The sequence below is a fragment of the Nematolebias whitei genome, chromosome 12, assembly GCF_014905685.2.
Source record: "Nematolebias whitei isolate Nwh7 chromosome 12, NemWhi1, whole genome shotgun sequence".
In the NCBI taxonomy this organism is placed as follows: domain Eukaryota; kingdom Metazoa; phylum Chordata; class Actinopteri; order Cyprinodontiformes; family Rivulidae; genus Nematolebias; species Nematolebias whitei.
In genome coordinates, this window is record NC_056509.1 from 31,585,662 (window position 1) to 31,604,333 (window position 18,672).

An 18,672-nucleotide genomic window follows, 5' to 3' on the forward strand; every position below is an offset into this window, starting at 1 on the left:
CCCCTCCTCCGGTAAGCTCCGTGTTCTTAAGCGAGCGGACCCTGGGCTGTAGATGAGAGCTCGTGAAGTGATGCGGCTGCCAGGTTGATCTCCAGCTAATGGGACTTTCTCACGAGGTAAACGCACGTTTGTTGGTTTCATTTGATGCCGGACACGTTTAAACTCGTAGCTCATCATCAGAATATAAGTTGTAATGTTGAGTGAACAGCTCTAATATGGCGCTGCAAAGTTATCTTTTTCTGAGAAAACGGTAACAAGTACGTTTGTCGGGTTTTAAATTAGCTAATACTTAAAAACGAGAACTTAAAAAGTTACTGAGTTTGTCAGCTCAAATATTTATTTACTGTTTTGTGTGTTTCCATCAGTGGTTCTCAAAAGGTCGGGACCCTGGTCGCAAAACACCAAGTTTGGGGTCTTAAGATAATTTTCATAAACACAATTCTTAAAAAAAAAAAAAAGAGCCAATTATTATTTATTATTATTACTACTATTTTAATTTTTTTGTCATCACTATTAAAAAAAAATAAAAAAATGTCAGGTGGCTCAGTTGGTAGAGCTGCTGCCTCTCAGCAAGAAAGTCGCCGGTTCAAATCCCAGCCGGATCCTTTCTGGGTGGAGTTTGCATGTTCTCTCCGTGCATGTGTGGGTTTTCTCCGGGTACTCCAGTTTCCTCCCACAGACCAAAAACATGCATGTTAGACTGATTGGTAACTCTGAATTGTCCCAAGGTGAGAGTGAATGTTTGTCTCATTTGTCTCTGTGTCCCTGTGATGGACTGGAGACCTGTCCAGGGTGTCCCCCGCCTCTCGCACAGTGATTGCTGGACATGAGCACCGGCGACCTGAAAAAGGAAGAAGTGGGTAAAGACAATGGATGGATGATTACTTCAAATAGGGAAATAAAAACTTTTTCTCATGGATGGATGATAATATCACAAGTTAAAAAAAAGTCCAGGTGTTTGTTGTCATTTTTAAAATTTGGCCTAATTGGAATGTTTGCATTAATAAAAGATAGCTGGATTCAAACGTTTCCATCGCTGTTATATGGAAGCTGAAAGTTTGGAAACCACTGGTTTGAACATTATTTCCAGTGGGTTGACTTAATTTCAGTCTATTCAAATAACTAAATTACAAAACTTTAGAATTTAAATAAAATTAGGCGTGCTTTTTAAAAAAAAAATTGCATTTTTTTCTTTTCGTGTTGGTTATATACAAAAGACGTTAAGAGTGCTACATATTCTTGCCACTTAATCGCATGTATTTCAGGCTAAAATACAGTATTAGTATTTGCCTAAACAATACAGCTGAGAATGTTTAAAATTACTTTATTTTTTTGCTTATAGAAAAAGAAACCCACTTGTAGATGTGTGTAAAATGGAATCATAACCTGCTTTATGAAGCTTCTGTCGCTCCAAAGAAACAATCCAGTCTCCTGCTGTGTATTGGTGTTGACTTTTATAAGCAAATTGATAAAAACAATTCTTGAAATAACACTCATCCTCATATTTTAGAGTACTTGATAACAGCAGTGCATTATTAGACGAGCATCACACGGCAACCTTAAAAAAAGTTGTGTTGTTTTGTTCCAGATTCAGGAGTCCAACTTTCTAAGCCGCTTAGAACAAGTTTTTACATGCCAACCTAAAATCAATTTATGGGGTGTGGTAAAATGAGTTTGAAAGTAGAAATGATTAGGCATGTGTTGTTGTAACACGAAGGCTGTTTCCTTATGTTTAGTTTGTACAACTTGTTCACAAACAAGACAGAACTTCTTGTTTTTTTTAAGTCACGAGCATTTAGAATTACAGAGGTTTGAGGGTTTTGCATAAGGGATGAAAACTTCTTATTTATAATTGCAACCACAGTATTTGCATTCACACAGTTCCACTTTCATCTTTCTCAGCATTTTCTATTTAAACTACTCGGTAAATGTCCACACACAATGTTTACAGAATTTAAAACGACATTAATCAGGATTTATGCTTTAGAGCTGTCCTTAAAAACCTGTTCTCAAAAGAACATATTGATTCCTGTAAAGGGTACGGATCCATTGTGGTGTTCACAAGTCAGGTCTGGTCTACCATCTGCAGCAGAGCACCGTGACTTTACTGCTCTTCTGCTGCTCTGTGTGGAATAAACTGAGCGTCAACCAGTTGGGTGCAGAAGGTCAGCTTTTGTTTGCACTGTTCTTAAACGAGAAACTTTATTTCATTTCATTCCTGCAGTGAACATGTAGAACTCTGACTACACAACTGATAATAAATACCAAAATGTTTTTTTGTTTTTTTTCCAAATCCAGCAGTTTTCAGCAAATGTTACATTTCTGAAGCTGCATGAGAAAATCAGTCTAATTTTCCTGGCAAACAGAAACAGAATGTTGAAGATCTATAACACACAACAGCTAGAGTACCGGTGAAGGTTGCATGCTTGTGTTTTTATTTAATTTTTTGTATTTGGCAGATTAACGATGGACGCAGCTTCGCCTCCGCAGATCGTGGTGAACAGACCAAATGGGCTGCAGGAAGCAGACGGTGGGGAGGGTGTGGATTTGCCTGCAGATGACCATCTCATGACGCTGAAGGCTTTGACAGAGAAATTAAGACTGGAGACCAGAAGGCCATCCTACCTGGAGTGGAAAGCCCGGCTGGAGGCAGAAAGCTTCAAAGAGCCCAACACTGGAAAATGCCAGTTCCAGGAGGAGCCAGAAGGGGAACCAGTAACCAAAGAGACTGCAGAGGAGAGTCGGCCAAAGCCGCCATCAAGGGGTGTGCTGAAGGGCTTTGAAAACATTGATGAAGCTCTCGCTTGGCTCAGAAAGGAGCTGGTGAGGCATATCGTCAGTTTTATCTCCTCTCTCTTTTTTTGCATATTTAGTTTGTCCAACATCTGGACTCAAACACAAAAACTTCATATTTGTCCAGTTAGATGTTATCAATGTGCACACTGTCTGGTTAATGGCCAGAAGTTCATTCAGGTCAGACAGTGTGAGTGATTGTGAATCAGACAATAGAAGTTTCTGCAAGTGTAATCACAGTTACCCTGCACGGTTACCCTGCTCGGTTACCCTGCACAGTTGCTCTGCTCAGTTGCTCTGCACAGTTGCTCTGCTCAGTTGCTCTGCACAATTACTCTGCTCGGTTACCCTGCACAGTTGCTCTGCTCAGTTGCTCTGCTCAGTTACTCTGCTCAGTTGCTCTGCACAGTTGCTCTGCACAGTTGCTCTGCACATTCAGCCGTGGTTCTTGAGTCTGGAGCGAGTGTATGAAGAGGCACTGATACAAGCAGACCTTCGCAGTCCAGGACCGCAGAGCAGATCTTAGATGTTGGGATCTCTGTGCAGAGACTGTGGACTAAGTTTGTGGATGTCCCACTGAGAGTTTTCCTTCTAGGCTCTGCCACACAAGAAGGACTGCACACTGCTTTGTAGTGTATAAAAAAATAAATAAACAATGTGATGGGCATGCAGGTCAGCAGCACATGCCGTGTATGTGGGGAAGCAGAGGAGTCCATTAGTCATATCGTTTCTGGCTGCAAAATATTGGCCCCAAAAGAGTACCTGTAAAGACACAACAAGGTTGGGACGTACCTGCACTGGGCATTGTGCCAGAGAATGGGTGTAGGTACAACTGACAAGTGGTATGAACACACGACTGAGAGAGTGGTTGACAATGGGGCTTGTGTGTCATCATGTGGGACATGACCATCCCTGCTGATCATACCATTTCTGCAAACCAGCCAGACATTGTGCTCCATGACAAGAACAACAAAGTGTTACTCGCTTGATGTGACTATCCCGAATGCCAATTACATCCTGAAGAAAGAAGCTGAGAAAATAACAAAGTACAAGGACCTGGAGATAAAAGTCCAACGCATGTGGAACACAAAAACTCAAGCCGTACCAATCGTTATTGGAGCTTTAGGAACCACGAAGAAAGGATTTCAAGAGCAACTAGACAAACTCCCATGCAGAGTCGATGCAAGACTGTGGTGCTAGGGAGCGTTCACATACGAGCACTCAGCTGAACACCAGCCGAGTTTAGAGATTAAACCTGGGGGACTTGGTTGGCCCCTGGCGAATGAACCAGTAATAAACAAAGAAATGCTGAGAAAATAATAATAATAATAATAATAATAATGTTGCTGGAATTGAGCTCTTCAGCATGTACAGTAGATGAAAAATGGAAACTTTTTTTCTACAGCTACTGTTCAAGGTTTATTATAGCTCGCCATTGAAAATTGAAGGCAGTTGAGATAATGTTTGTGCCTGTGTCTGTTAGCAAAATATATCAGAATCAGCCTTTATTGTCATTGCACCCAAGCACAACAAAATTTATATTTCAGTGCAGCTCATCCAAGAAACACAATCAACCAAACAGAGACATGGGAAGACGGGGGTGTCTGAGGCTGCAGCCTCATGAAAGGTGCTGCCTTTTTTTTTGTTGGGTAAGAAAAAGGCAACAAGAGGGAAAGAAGAGGTAACATTTTTTATCGTATCTCACACTGTATCCCTAACGGGACATGGTGTGAGGTTGCAAAAACCTCAGCACACAAATAAAAGAGCAGGATAAAGAGCAGAAGCAGGGGAGGGAGCGGGAGGAAAAAGCATCCGCCTTCATCGAGAGCAAGAAGAAAAAAAAAAACCATGAACCACTGATGGATTTAATAAAACATTTTTGAGATAATTCTCACAGAGGTTACTTCTACCACAGATTAATGTTTGAAGCCAGCTTAATTCAAAATGCTCACCACAGCTAACAGAACATTGTTGTTTTTTTTGTGAATAACTGGAACTGTTCCTCATCGTTTCTGTTGCAGACGGACATGCGTTTGCAGGACCAGCACCTGGCGAGGCAGCTCATGCGCCTCCGGAGCGACATCAACACGCTGAAGATCGAGCAGACGTGCCACCTGCACCGCCGCATGCTCAACGACGCCACCTACAGTCTGGAGGAGAAGGACGAGTTGTCGGACCTGCTGTGCGAGTGCCCCGTCACCCCGGGGCTCGGGCTGTCGGCCCCGCTGAGACTCATCGGGGTCACCAAAATGAACATCAACTCCCGGCGGTTCTCGCTCTGCTAGCTCGAACTTCAAATGGAAAAAGTCATCCAGAACTGCTGGGTTAGTTAACTGTGATCCACATAATGAATCAAATGGAAGGTATTAACAACTAAACATAACTTTTACGTCCATACGGAGTATTTTTACAGCAACACATGGTTTGAAACAAGTGTCATCCTGTCCACCGTTCAGGCCTCATCAGTTTTATTCTGTTTCCATTAATACTATTTTGGGACAGAGTGAAGAATTAGAAAGCACAAATGGAATATTTCAATATATTTTACAGCGTATAGATCTTTAATTGATGCTTTCAGTTGATTTAATTGAGCTTCTATAACCATGCCTTAAAGTTGATGCTGCGACTTAGACATTTTATTCTTTATAAAACTGTCAAATTACCCTCGTTTCTGAAGTCTGGTGAAGTTTGCCTCATTAAAGTAACTTCCTTGCAGAGCTTTTTGTTTTACTGTGTCTTTGTAAAACACACATGGCTTCACTTCCAGGACAAACGTTAACTTACAACCCAGCTGGACGCGTGTTTACTCCGTGAAATGATTGTGCGGCTTCTTTTATCGGCCTTATGGTGTTAAAGATGCAGATCTAAATCCAGGCAACCCTCTCTGACCAAAACATTTGCTTTAAGGAGTTTGTGTTTTAAATGGCAGCGCGTGAAAATTGAGTAAAAAAAAAAATTTAAAAGCCAGTGCACTTAAGAGGATAAAAGTTCAGGGCTCGAGATGCTCCTCGTGTTCCAGATGTACCACGGATTAAAACCTGTGATGTTTGCTCATTTATGAGCGTTAGCCGTTTTAGTGGAACAAATTCCCTCAAATAAAGTTGTGAATTAAAATCACCTCTTTCTTATAGCAACGGTTCAAATCTTTTAACGTGTATTTTGGAAAAGTTATAAACGGCTAATAGTTTGTGTTTATAGAAAGCTCTTCAAATGACCTCATTTTGGAAAAATCAAGTTGACATGGATTGATAAGCTAATGGCTAACCCAAGCAAGGTCAAAAACCAAAGTAATTTGCATGAACTTTAATTTTATTTTTTTAATTTGAATTGTTTAAAGACGATTTAATTTGATTTTGAGCCCGCTTGGACTAACTCGTCAATCCAGTCAAAGTTAAACCTTGTTTCTTCAACCTGAGGTCATTTAAAGAGCTATCTATAACAGGTGAGATATTGACTGATCATAACGCTCTTCAGATGAATCCATAAAAGTTTTCTGTTCCTGCAGCTAAAAATCAGATTTATGTGTGTGAAAGCAGGATAAAAGGTTTTTGTTGGTGAACTCGTTCGTGGTCTCTGCAACATTTTCAGTCCTGAGGCAGAATTGCGTGAATGATTTTGCTGAGCCTGAAAGTTTCATGCCTGAGCTCCACTTCCATTTAAGTTTATTGCAGCTGAAAAACCACAACTTTATTTTTTTTTTTATTAGTTTTTTTGGAAATCCTGTCTGAAGGACACTTAAGTTTTTTTCCGTTGAGTTGCTGCTGATCAAACACATTTATGTTGTAGCTAAACGAAACACAAGACGTTTTATTTTTTTCTAATCGAAACACCTTTGCTTGTAGTTGCTCTTTCAAAACTTGATAAGATCAAGAGAATGTCTTTCTCCTTCACTGATTGGATTTCGGGCTCGCCCAGCAGCTGCCTTGTTATAATTCCATCCCTAGCTCATTTGCATGACAAAATGACGGCATAAAACCCAACACTGTCTACACGACAAGCAGAAAATCAGATGCATCTGAAGCACAAAGAGCAACTACTGTGTGTGCTTTGAAAAAGTAGGTCGCACATTTCAGATGACAGTTGGAAAAGATCTCCCAGTGATCTTCATTGTGGATCAGAGAACGCCACATCTTGTAGATAAAGAGGAATGAATCCACCAGGAGCTGCAGTCATGATGCAACAGATGTGACGCCGCAGAGAGCGAGCAGCTGACAGGAACACCAGGTGAACCGCAGGGTGAGACTGGCGAGAATCCCAGATGGCCTCTCAGACTCGCACCGAGCCTTCAGTGTAGGCGGGTGTTGGCACGTCTCGTCTCAAATATGGACTGAAGATGATGAGGGCTTAGTGCGAGGAAAAATACTAAAGTACCGTTTTATAACCGAGGGATTATCGACTGCTTTGATTGTCTTTGGATCATTTGTTATTTCCAAAGCTGAGTACAGATGTTAGTAAGTTTTTATTAAGTAAATGTGTGACTACTGTATTAATATCCACATTAGTGTTTTCCTCTTGGTTTTTAATTTCCTCATGTTATCCACATTACATCATAGTGGCCATTCATAAATCAAATCAGTCAGCTCATTTAGAAGATGGGTGCTATGACCTTTGCTACTTTTAGCATTGTGAGTTGTAGCAGGTGGAAGAAAATTTGGAGAGGTTCATTATTTATAATTTTTTGCTATAAGTCGCCCTTAACTCCTCTGAATGAATTTAAGTGTTTAAGTCCTGCCATATATTTCCCACAGGCTAAATGAGAAAACAGAAACTGTGTTTTAATTTTACCTAAATGTAGTTTTTATAGATCAAATAGTCTATTTTTTGCATAAGACACCCTAGTGGGCACCTTTATGAGCTGGTAAATGTTTTAATATGCTCAGATAAAAAGTAGAATCTTACAGCTTTAGTCTTTACAAGCCTGGCATTCAAATCTTTTTTCCGAGATTTAATGCTCAACAAATAGATGCTGAGATATCCGACTTAACCGATGTTCAAAAATGGAGCATAAAAAATGAAGTTTCTATCCAATTTAATATAGAAATATTAGGATTTTGAGGTTACTTGGAGAGTTGGAGGCAAACTGAGCATCTTGGAACAGACGGATGATGAAACGAGTTGAACATGGCAGGTCGGTGCGTCTCAGCTCTGAAGATCCACGCGTGATTGTGCTCAGGACACACAACAGATTTGATTTCAGCTAAGAAAGTCCGAAAAGTTGCTTCTGCTTCGACTATTCACACGTCTGATCCGAGCATTAGAACTTGTTCCACTTAAGATTGAAATAACTAGTACAGGATAAGTCATCTTTCCAAGCGTTAATCCACCTTTTTTTTTATGTTTTCCTCATGCAGGATGACAGGAAAACTATCATTGTTGCATATTTAACAGGCAAAATCTTTATAAATAAGACCATGCCAACTAACTGCTGCCTACATTTAGAATGAAGATGAGACTCTTGAAGACCCATCAGGATTTTTCAGTTTGGAGCATCTGGACAGTTAAAATCCTCCTGAAGCAACTCGTCACAGGTGGTCACAAAAATGCTTGGATTCCCCGTTTGTTTGTTTTTAAAGACAAGTTCGTCAGCTTGTACATCATTACTTTTTTTTTTTTTTTAAACAATATGAGTCACGCTCAGATAGCATTACACATACTAAAAACTTGGAAGTAATTAAAAGAATATAGTGAGAGTCGTGCTGAGAAAGGAATGCGACTAACTACAGCTGCCCTGCCAATTTCCCGTCCCCGAGACTCTCAAAACTTAATCCTCAATTCTGGAGGCACTCAGCAGCATCTGGCACGGTCGCTTTGATGAAGCTGAAGTTCCACAGCAGCTTAGGTGCATCCAAGCAAATGATGAGAAGATCATAATTAGATCCAACAATCACCCTTTGAGGGAGGATTTTGATGTTTGAAAGTCAAACTAAATGTTATTTCCACCTCGAACAGCGAGCTCGTACACGACGACACAGCAGCCAGGTGTGCTGACAGTTAAAGGTTTTATACAACCTCAAAGCGTGCAAGTTTTGCAATACGAACATACAGTTTGTGTAAATATTCTGTTATTTAATAACCACAATTTGCTCCATTGTAGTTAGTTTCTGATGAGCTGTCTGCGTCAGACAGTTGGCAACAAGGCACAACGAAACGACCTGAATGATGTTGAGCAAAAATACTAAAGTAATGGAGCATCAGCCATCATCCATGAACTGGAGCTGTCAAACAGTCCCACGCTCAGCTGTTAGCAATCAACACAACTTTCTTTGCACAGCATTCTCCAGGTCAATTTGAACAAAGCAAAAAAAATATAAACACTGATTAACAAAATGAAGATAAAGCAGAACACAAGTCTCTTACCGAGGAAGAAAATCACACACAAGCAAACTGTTACATTTTCACAGCAACGTGGTATAAAATACAAGTTTTCCAGGTGGGAAGCCGACGAACTTAAACAAAAGGACAAATCTCGGTCTTTGAAAACGTAGAGCCCACTGACAGGTTCTCCAGAGCTCTGCCGCACCGACTGGACACCTTCGCTACATTACACATAGCACTGGCAGATGCTGCCAATAAAAGAGTATAAAACTATTGTAAAAATTTAAAATAAATCAGGGGCTAGGAATCCATCTGAAATGTTAAACAAGCCGACAAACTACGTGTCAACTATCTTTTCTGCTTAAGTGCATCTGTTGACTCAATAGCAACAAACGGGCTTTCCTCGACTGTAAAGGGAATACGAAGCGTCCTCTTGACAATTAGAGGAAAATACAATCCAGCAGATCTTTGGTTGGTGCTGTGGACCACCTTTACCTGATCTGCTTAGCTCATGTCTCCTGCGTGAGTTCGTGCCACCACGTCCACGTGTCAGGGAGTCACTGCTTCCTGGTCCATGCTGCAGCCCAGCGCTTCGATGTCGTTGCTGATGTCGGTGATCATACGGTCCCACTCGTCGCCTTCGGAGGCGTCCTGGCCCTCGTCCGAGGCCGTGCTGTCGCCGCTTCCTCTTGCTGCCCCGTTGCCGTTGGTGGTGGAATCGGAGGCGGAGCTGGGCGTGCGCTTGCATCGGCCGAAGCTGTCCGTGATGATGCCTCGGCCATCCTTCACTCCGATGGTTTCGAGGAAGTTTTCAAAGTGCTGGCTGTCTTTCTCCGGGATGAAGGGACGAAGACCTGCCGGGACAAGGAACAACTCTTAGAAGTAAACAACACTGATGAGTATTTGGTAACTGATGTAATTTGCTGCAAGAGGTGAACCTCCTTGTAAGTCCATTTTCTTTGCTCTGTAATGTAACAATCACATAACACCATGTTCAAGTCCCTGCATTGTCTATCTGTGTATTTTAGAGTCAACTTTGGGTTCTTTTGATGCTTTATAAGGTGGTTTATGGTCTCAGACCCCCCGCCTATTTATCAGACTTGTTTTTACCTTATGAATCCTCCGGATCCCTGAATTCAACAGAGAGCGCTGATGTAAAGCAAACTCAAGACATACCTGTTTAATCTGGCTTTAAGTAAAATTGTTCACTCAAGTTTAGTGACACTTTCTTTAATGTAATCTCTTACGTTTATCATACTTTTAGTTTCACTCTTTAACTGAATTATATTTACTGAATCAGAACTATATGTATATTTTTTGGATAATAGCAGTAACTTAACTTGCATCTATTTTTTTGTGTGGACTTTTTAGTGCCTCAGTTTTAACAATTTTTAGATGTTAAAAGTTAAGATTCATGTAGTTTTATTCCTACCTCATTAAAAATAAACACTTTCAATTCCTACAGTCCCTTCAACATCGTTTAATCCTTTAAAAACTTACTGCTGTTTTAAATAATCTTGTATGTGTATTTATCACTTTTCTTTTATGCTTTATTTTTATCTGGCATAAAGCAGTTTGAGCTTCACACCCTTGCATGTAACGTGCTTTACAAATAAATGGTGATATGAGGAGATTACAATCTAAGCAAGGTTTTTAAAAACCAATATCAGATTGACGTCATCAGATGTCAAAAAGGACTGTGATATGATCTGAAAATAATTAGACAGTATTATGGTCTTTATAGCAACACATAAAAGTAATACTTAAAAAATCATATCTGAATTACTGTATAAATGTTTATATCAACCTTACAACGCATAAATCTGCACTAGTGTAAAATTTTTAAATATTCAATTAGGAGAGTTTAAAATAAATAAACCTCCCAAAGAATTACACGCGGACAGCTAAAACACAGCTATAAAGTTTACAGTTTAGTTATTTAAGACATCTCATGTGGAACAGCGCCTGATAGAGTGAGTATATTTGATAAAATGATCATTGGTGGGGTCAAGAGAGACTGCCATTTGATTGACTGCACATTTAGTTGCGATGGTGAGGTCGATCGCAGTTTACTTGAGAAAATGCACGAGCTGTACCGAGTAGGAGGAATTTCCTGCTGTCCCCATAGAGCTGCCGCAGATTAATGCAGAACTCATGAATGGAGGCACCGTTTCTGTACTCGTGGAGCAGAGTGGCAAACTGCTGGATCTCCTGGGATGACAGCTTCGTCCGCAGCTAAGTAGGGGAGACAAAAACAAGGGTATTAAGAAAGTGTATTAAGCGTATTAACTCAAACATAAAAGCGCAGAGAAGACGATGTACTGTTGTCATGTAGTCCTGCAGCAGCTCTGCGGCCGTGGTACTGAGCTCGCCTTCAATCGCCGTCTTTGTCTGAGGAAGTGTAGGGCTGGAGGCAGATGAAGAGTTCTCTTCTGGTGTCTTGAAAGGACTTTAAAAAAAAAGCATCCTTTGTAAGCAACAAGTAACGCTAAACTAATTTTAGTAATTCTATAAACATCTCTAATCTAATCATGTTGGACTTACAACGTGCCGACTTCTCCTTCAAAAGCCTCTTTGACGTCTACTTTGCTTGAAGAGTCATCTTGAAAATTGACCAGAAACATTACAATTTGACCACGTCAGTGACCGCTTTCAACGATTACAAGGAATTCTGACGCCATGGATGCAAAATATTACAAAATGTGGCACGGACTGCCTTTAGTACAGTAGTGCATTTTTTAATTAACCCACAGAAAGTCTAATGTTTGTCTTGTGGTCTAACTGCATGTCTCCTTACCGCTGTACAGAGAAAGATGTCTGGTAGGCGTTGTAGCTCCATCAAAAATGGCTCGGTCTAGGAAGTCAATGGTTGATTCTGTGTAAACTATCTGAAACACCTGGCTGAGCAAAATGCACAACTCCTCTGCTGCAGCCTGTAAGATAAAGATGTTAACAGTTAAAGCATTTTTATCATGTTAACTTCACAGGTTTTGTTTTTATTTATTTTTTAAATCAGGCCTCAGAAAGCCTGATGAGTGTATCTCAGTTAGTTAAACTCTGCTCTTTTTATCTGAGGTTTTTAAGGTGATTTGCCTTAAGAGAGTTTCTTTTTCCTACACTGTCTCAAAAGAGCAGCAACCGTTGGACTCACTTGATCTCACTGATTTTTTTTTCTGGTCACAGTTTGACAGAACACCACTGCAGGTGGATCGGAGCCTAAGTTTAGCTTTTACAAATCAATTGTAACTCCTCCAATCATGACTGCTGTTAGCAGATGAAGCCCTACTTATAGTAAAATTATTACCTTATTGTCAACAGCCAGGACAAGCAGACAGCAGACCTCCACGAGCACAGCTCCACTCTCCGACAGGGAGCTCAGAGTCTGCGATTTGTTTAGATCGGGACATGAGCTGGGACAGGGAGAGCCTCCTGATTCCTGGGCTGAAAGAGCAAAAAGACGGTGAACTTGTCCCCTCAGCACTAAAATATATGAGATACAAAAACTCAAACTATTTGATTTACTTGGACATAGTAAGCACAGTTAGGCACAGTTTTGTAGTTCTTTCTTCAGACATCCGTTCTCAACACTGAGGTCCTGTTTGGCTTAAAGGGTCTCCATCTTCACACTTTTAATTTAACCATGAAGTATGATCCATTTAACGATGCAGAAAAATGATACTGACTATAAATATGTATGATTTGTCCAAAATGTTGTCAACTAAGGTCATTTCTAAATGTGCTGTAGAGACAAACTTGGACTTGACAAAGGTAAGACTATAATTACAAAAAAAAAAAAACATTGACAGAATCAAGTAAATCCCCACTTTGGCTTATCATTTTAAAACGAATGGCTGATAAGTATACACCAAAATAATTGTAATTTTCTACTCTTTTTGCAAAGTAAAAGAGGTTACTGATACATAAAAAAGTCTCGTGTTTTTCTGCATTTTAATGTTATATTGAATTATTTCACTCTATAATTATTTCCCTTGAAGTGAGTGAGAGAAAAAGACTAATCCTGGAAGAATCTTACGGTTAGGGCTGAGTGATACTAGCAATAACAGCACGGGTGACAAATGGACACGGAGGTCGCCGCTCATTTAATGATGGACGGTTTCTCTTCACAAAGATGGCTTCCTTCACTCTTCACCCATCCAAAGGACCTGACTTTACTTTGTTAGAGTTTTTTTTTTTTTTACCTGGATTATGTAGTAAGCATCAGTATATCTTACTATTAGTAATTTAACTTGTGGTTTAAATTACTTTGTTTTTTTTAGAACTGGGTATGCTAACTGAATTACCAGAAAGTTTTAAATTCATGTGTGACCAGAAAATAAAAAATGTCAAAACATGTACAAGCTTTCTTTTACCTGTTTTTATGACCACAAGGTGAACAGAGTCATCCCTGATGTATGAGACAGCAGCTATATCATGAATTGGCACTCTCAGGATGATGTCCTCTCCGTCTCGCCAAACGAGCTTGATGTTGTATGCAGACAGGCTTACCACTGCATCCTGCTCCGACGTCAGCTGGCCAGCCAACTGATGGGACTTCTGGAACAACAAGGAAGCAAGAAAAATAATGTCTTGCCAACGAGATATCAGCCGTGTAGTAATAAAGAGTTCAGATAAACTCCCAGATCATACGTACCCTTGCGTTGTCAATAAGCTGCAGGACTTCTGTCCTGCTTGATGGATTCAAGTATCCTGGAACTGATGTCAGCTGCCCCAAGTACTGAAAGAGGCAACACGGGTACACATTTTAGATTAGGACAAAACGTTGCACTGAAATTTACACAGCAACAAAGCTTTACCAACATTAATAACAAAAAAGGTTAAATCATGTCATCTGGAGCAGTTTCTTTAAGGGAGAAACGTTTCGTCTTCCATCCAGAAGACTTCATCAGTCTGCGGCATGATAACCAGATCTGTCCCATAAGTAGCCTTCATTGCTGCGTTTCAAAGCAACTTCCTGTTGGAATCTCAGAAGCAGGCTTTTACACATGCAAAAGGACTCATGAGCCCAAAACGATCATCACGTATAACAATCAAACGTCTTAAGTCAGATGGCCGACTTGCTACTCACAGAAACAGCTTGAGGACACCAAAGGTCAAAATGGTTAAAAAAAAAAAAAAGGTTGTAAGCTGATTTTTTTTTTTTTTTACCAACAGTAATAAAAAATGTTGCTGCACAACCTAACAATTCTCTCCTTTGTCTGACTTTAAATACTGCAGATTTGAATGTTAGTTGAACAAAATGAGACATTTACTGAAGTCACTATCTGCTCAAGGACAGAGTGAAGGATCTTTCTTGTATTTAGAAGCAAAATTAAGGATGCACGATGTTGGATTTTTGGCCGATATGTTAAAACTTATTTGGCCGATAACTGATATCAATACCAACATTTTTTTTTTGCTAGTCCTAATTACAGACACTACAGAGCTTTCTCTGTTGTGGAGTTAAAATACTACATTATTCTTTTCCATTCAATCTTTATTTATACAGGTTAGTTCCCATTGAGCCTCGAAGACTCATTTACAAGAGAGACCAGTTATTTTGCATGGTCTTTGCCAATTTGGCCTGCTATCAAATACAGATGCCAAAAATGGGGCTGAAAATGATGTAACACTATATAAATATATAACGCATTTTTAAAAAACCCAGCACCTTTTATATCGGTGAATTATTTTGATGGAATGGCCGATGTCCAATATTTAATTTTATCGCTAATATCGGCCGATACTGATACCGATACCATGCCGATAATATCGTGCATCCCTAAGCAAAATAATCAACTATCACCAAACATCGTCTTTTTAGAATGTTAATTGTTTATAATGTGATACCAGGAATTTGTTTCCCTCTCTGCTAGTAACACTTACTTTGACTTCCTTCTCAATATAGTCGTTAAGCAAGATGTCGGGGTCAATGCCGTGGTCAGGCTGAGACAGTGAGAAGGTGTGGAGGGCTCTGCGCTCTGTGGACTTCTCCTGGGCCTTCTTGTCCCTTCCCTTTTCTCCTTTCAGGAAGACTCGCTTGAACGGAGACACGATCCCAGGCTATTGAAAACATACAGTGAAGGATCATGTGAAAAGGCAAAGGGAACTTGGGCATTTATAGCTATGCTCACTTCTCCGGTCTGCAGAGACACACAAATGATCATACCACAAACTAAAAGCTATTTAAAATGTTCTGCACCGTCATACAGAAATGGCGTATGTATATCCACAACACATACAATTTGGTTTTATAAGTTTGGCAACAAATGCAGCAGTTAAATTAACGTGTTGACGGCTTCGTGCTCCGTTAGTTCTGCTGAGCCCGTTTCCCCCTCACAGCGCTGGTAGCAGCTGAAGTCCAGCCCACAGTGTTACTCAATTTGTGCTGCTCAAATATCAACAAAAGTTCGGCTAGTGTGACTGCTGCATTTTGATAAAAAAAAAAATAAAAAAAAAAACAGGAGTCACTTTTTAATTTTCTAAAAAAACTCACCTCATTATTTTTTTTAAATTTAAAACCTTTCATTTGTAATTTATTTATTTGCTAGCTTTTATCAGTTTTAACAAACCGTAGCTTTTAAATAGAGTAAAATAGTACTCTAGGCATAAACAAAAGCATCCATTTGTGATTTTTGAAGGTTTTTTAAAGCATACCTCGCTCTCCATGAACCCTTGAGCAGCTCGTCCTTTTAGACAACAGCAACCTGACGGCGTGGCTACGGATGCCAGCTACACTATCACCTGCTGCCTCTGCTCGCGCACACCGACGGCTGCCAACTGACACCGAGGAGCAAACCCCAAGCTTTACATGTGCGGGGTGTGACACCCCCACCCACCCTCATAAGGGAAGTGTTTTCTTACTTTATATTCAGGCACAAGAACAGGAAAGGAACAAACCACAACTTCCTGTGATGACACGTTCGTTTAAGTAATGCAACGCTTTTTTTTTTCTTCAGCAGACATTTCACACTGTTTTGAAAATTAGTTGGAAGATGCAGATGATGGACATAAAAACTGCAGGTGTGAAACCCACAACTTTCGTTGCCCAACATCGATTCCGTATTTCCATCTCTCTCCTTGTCAGGACTTTGTAACTCAAGAGTGTAGACATTACAGCTAAAACCACGAAAACAAAAGACTGTGTACATTCTGCTGCGCTAACCACACCCGTCACATCTGAAACCGTGTTTACCCTGCAGATTCAACAAAGTCAAAAGTGTAGACAAGTCGATGTAGATCAAAAGTACAGTACTTTTTAAAATGCCGCCCTGATGGACCTCTGTGTAAACCACCTGAACAGATTAAAGCACAGAAGTCTTGAAGTTGGCCTTATCCTTCAATGCTCTGATAAATCTAATAAAACGTGTTCCCAAATAATAAATGTAATAAAGGCCTACAACTCCATGAAGGAATGCTCATTGCTTAGTTGCTTTCATACTAGAGTTTTAAAATAAAATCACCCAACATTGAGAAATAACAAAATTACAGACGTTTTGGCCAAATACTGAAATAGACAACTTTATGTAAAATTGTGGGATCTTGCTGTCGGAGTATTATGAACAACACTGAGCTACATCAAATCTTAGCACAGTGTCTATAGAACTGCCGGAGTCATAGTCATTTGTGTTGCAGTCATCTTGAATTAGATCCCCCAAAAGTTAATCAGTTGTAGATAAACATACAATGATTTGAGTTTTGTTAAAATTTGTCCTGTGGTTCATGAGATATTTTGCTAACAAACAGGGTAGACTAACAATTAATACCACACTTTTAGCAAATATATTGTATTATGTGTGTTGGGAAGGGTTTCTCAACTACAGCTACACTAAAGTTTTGGATCTATATTTACAAATCTGACAAATATGAGCATTTTTGGTGATTTCTAAGGTCAGCAGGTGACCACCTCAAAATGGGCCAAAAGGAAAAGGGTCGTCGATGTACAGCCACTGATTACTTTCTGGAAAATTGATTAAAATGTATCGAGTGGTTCAGAAGATATTTTGGTAACAGATGCACGGGCAAAATATAATCAGCCTCAGGTGATAAAAAAAAAAAACAACAACACTTTTCTAATGGGCTGAACTGGAACATTGATGAAAAAGTTAAAAAAAAAAAAAACGAGTCAATGCCTGAATGTTGTCATTTTAACAGAAAGAGCAGTTGTTGCAACTCGTAAGCGAACAGGGGTCTCACATTGGACCCACTGACCTATAGTTTGGTTTGTGCCTGATATGCTGACATTAGATCAAACTTCAGACGACACAACAAACCGTAAGGTCACTGCATTATTTAACAGTACGATCCGAGAGGCACATGCATTAACATTTTACAGTCCCAGCCTGTGAAATGTGAGACAGGCGCGTCTGAAAACAGACCCAAGTGAAAAATATAAAAGGGACTTACTTCCTGGTTGTAAAAAATAAAATAAAAAATAAACAACTATATTGAGTCTTTGTAATGCCTCATCAAGAAAAACAATAAATAAAAACTTCCATTTTCAAAATGAAAAAAAAAAAAGTAATAAAACTTTTACTAATGTGCGATAATACTGGAACAGTAAAACAAAAATAAAAACGAGACAAACATTTTCTTGTATTGCATTCTGCCTCAGGCCTCAAGGATATATCAATCAAATCATCAATGAAAGTCACCTCTTGGTCAAGATGCTTCTAAAAGCCACAATCATTTTCAAGTTCAAGTCAATTTTATTGTCATCATTTCGCATCACATGTGGTACATGAGGTGGAACGAAATTATGCACTCGGGGTCCCAGTTACACCCAAAAATATCAAAATACAAAGTATTAAAAATATATATATATATATATTTAATATAATAATAATATATATTTTTTAAATTGTATGCATCGTTTACGATTGTCAATTGTTGTCATCACTCTTTGTTAAAAATCAAGTCTCGCTTGTAAACGAGTCCCTGAGGCTCAATGGGATTAACCTGTATAAATAAAAGTTGAATGAATAAAAAGAAACGGCAAACAAGGATCTAAGATATGCACTAAGATATACGCTAAACGAATGCCAAACGGTACGCTAAAAGATCTAAGACATATGATACAATGCCACAGGTTTCCCAACAAGACGGAGAAGACTTATTTAATAGAAATTAGCTGTTAAAATAAAAGTGTATTTATAGATACCCAATGAATTGACCTGATCTTTCTACACAGGGAATATAAAATCACCTGGGCCAATTGTGGTCCACTATCAGCACCTTGTGGCACAAACAGGAACTGCTTTCAGCGAGGTGGGTGCATCCTTTCAAAATAAACTTTATTAAAGCTCAAACTATAATATCATTTAACCATATCTGGTATATGCATCATTTAGGAACAGTTTTTGTTTGTTCATTTGCAGCCACAACAAGATCAAACTACCACTTGTGAGCAAATAAGTATAGCAAAAAGGTTAATGAAAGTAATATAGTTTTAAATTAACACTTTATATAAGTTGCTTTTCACCACTGGAAAAAATGTGCTTGTCACAACGCTTTCAGGCTAGCAAAATATTTTTTGTGACTGTTCTGTTTCAAATTCAAGGCTTAATT

The 18,672-nt window shown here is 39.4% G+C and overlaps 2 protein-coding genes across 2 annotated transcripts; one reads left to right on the top strand and one right to left on the bottom strand.

Annotated features, from left to right (window-relative positions):
* The first annotated feature begins 54 nt into the window (after window positions 1-54).
* Window positions 55-5,342, top strand: fam167ab (family with sequence similarity 167 member Ab). The gene is made up of 3 exons (XM_037685417.1): window positions 55-116; window positions 2,460-2,823; window positions 4,815-5,342. Exons 2-3 carry the CDS (start codon window positions 2,467-2,469, stop codon window positions 5,076-5,078), a joined length of 621 nt encoding a protein of 206 aa, XP_037541345.1. The 5' UTR covers window positions 55-116; window positions 2,460-2,466; the 3' UTR covers window positions 5,079-5,342.
* A 4,274-nt stretch (window positions 5,343-9,616) lies between these two features.
* ccm2 (CCM2 scaffold protein) lies at window positions 9,617-15,774 on the bottom strand. The gene is made up of 10 exons (XM_037685139.1): window positions 15,763-15,774; window positions 14,992-15,168; window positions 13,760-13,843; window positions 13,479-13,662; window positions 12,413-12,549; window positions 11,906-12,041; window positions 11,653-11,710; window positions 11,431-11,557; window positions 11,205-11,343; window positions 9,617-9,962 (listed from the first exon to the last, which is right to left on the bottom strand). Exons 1-10 carry the CDS (start codon window positions 15,772-15,774, stop codon window positions 9,658-9,660), a joined length of 1,359 nt encoding a protein of 452 aa, XP_037541067.1. The 3' UTR covers window positions 9,617-9,657.
* Between the last annotated feature and the right edge of the window lie 2,898 nt (window positions 15,775-18,672).

What these genes read in the sequence shown, in the direction of transcription:
- fam167ab (XM_037685417.1), top strand. Translation starts at nt 2,467, where the DNA reads ATGGACGCAGCTTCGCCTCCGCAGATCGTGGTGAACAGACCAAATGGG. An exon ending in CTTGGCTCAGAAAGGAGCTG is followed by an intron (nt 2,824 to 4,814) that starts GTGAGGCATATC and finishes TTTCTGTTGCAG; the next exon opens with ACGGACATGCGTTTGCAGGA.
- ccm2 (XM_037685139.1), bottom strand. An exon ending in TCCTGGCTGTTGACAATAAG is followed by an intron (nt 12,042 to 12,412) that starts GTAATAATTTTA and finishes TTTATCTTACAG; the next exon opens with GCTGCAGCAGAGGAGTTGTG. An exon ending in ACATCTTTCTCTGTACAGCG is followed by an intron (nt 11,711 to 11,905) that starts GTAAGGAGACAT and finishes TCAATTTTCAAG; the next exon opens with ATGACTCTTCAAGCAAAGTA.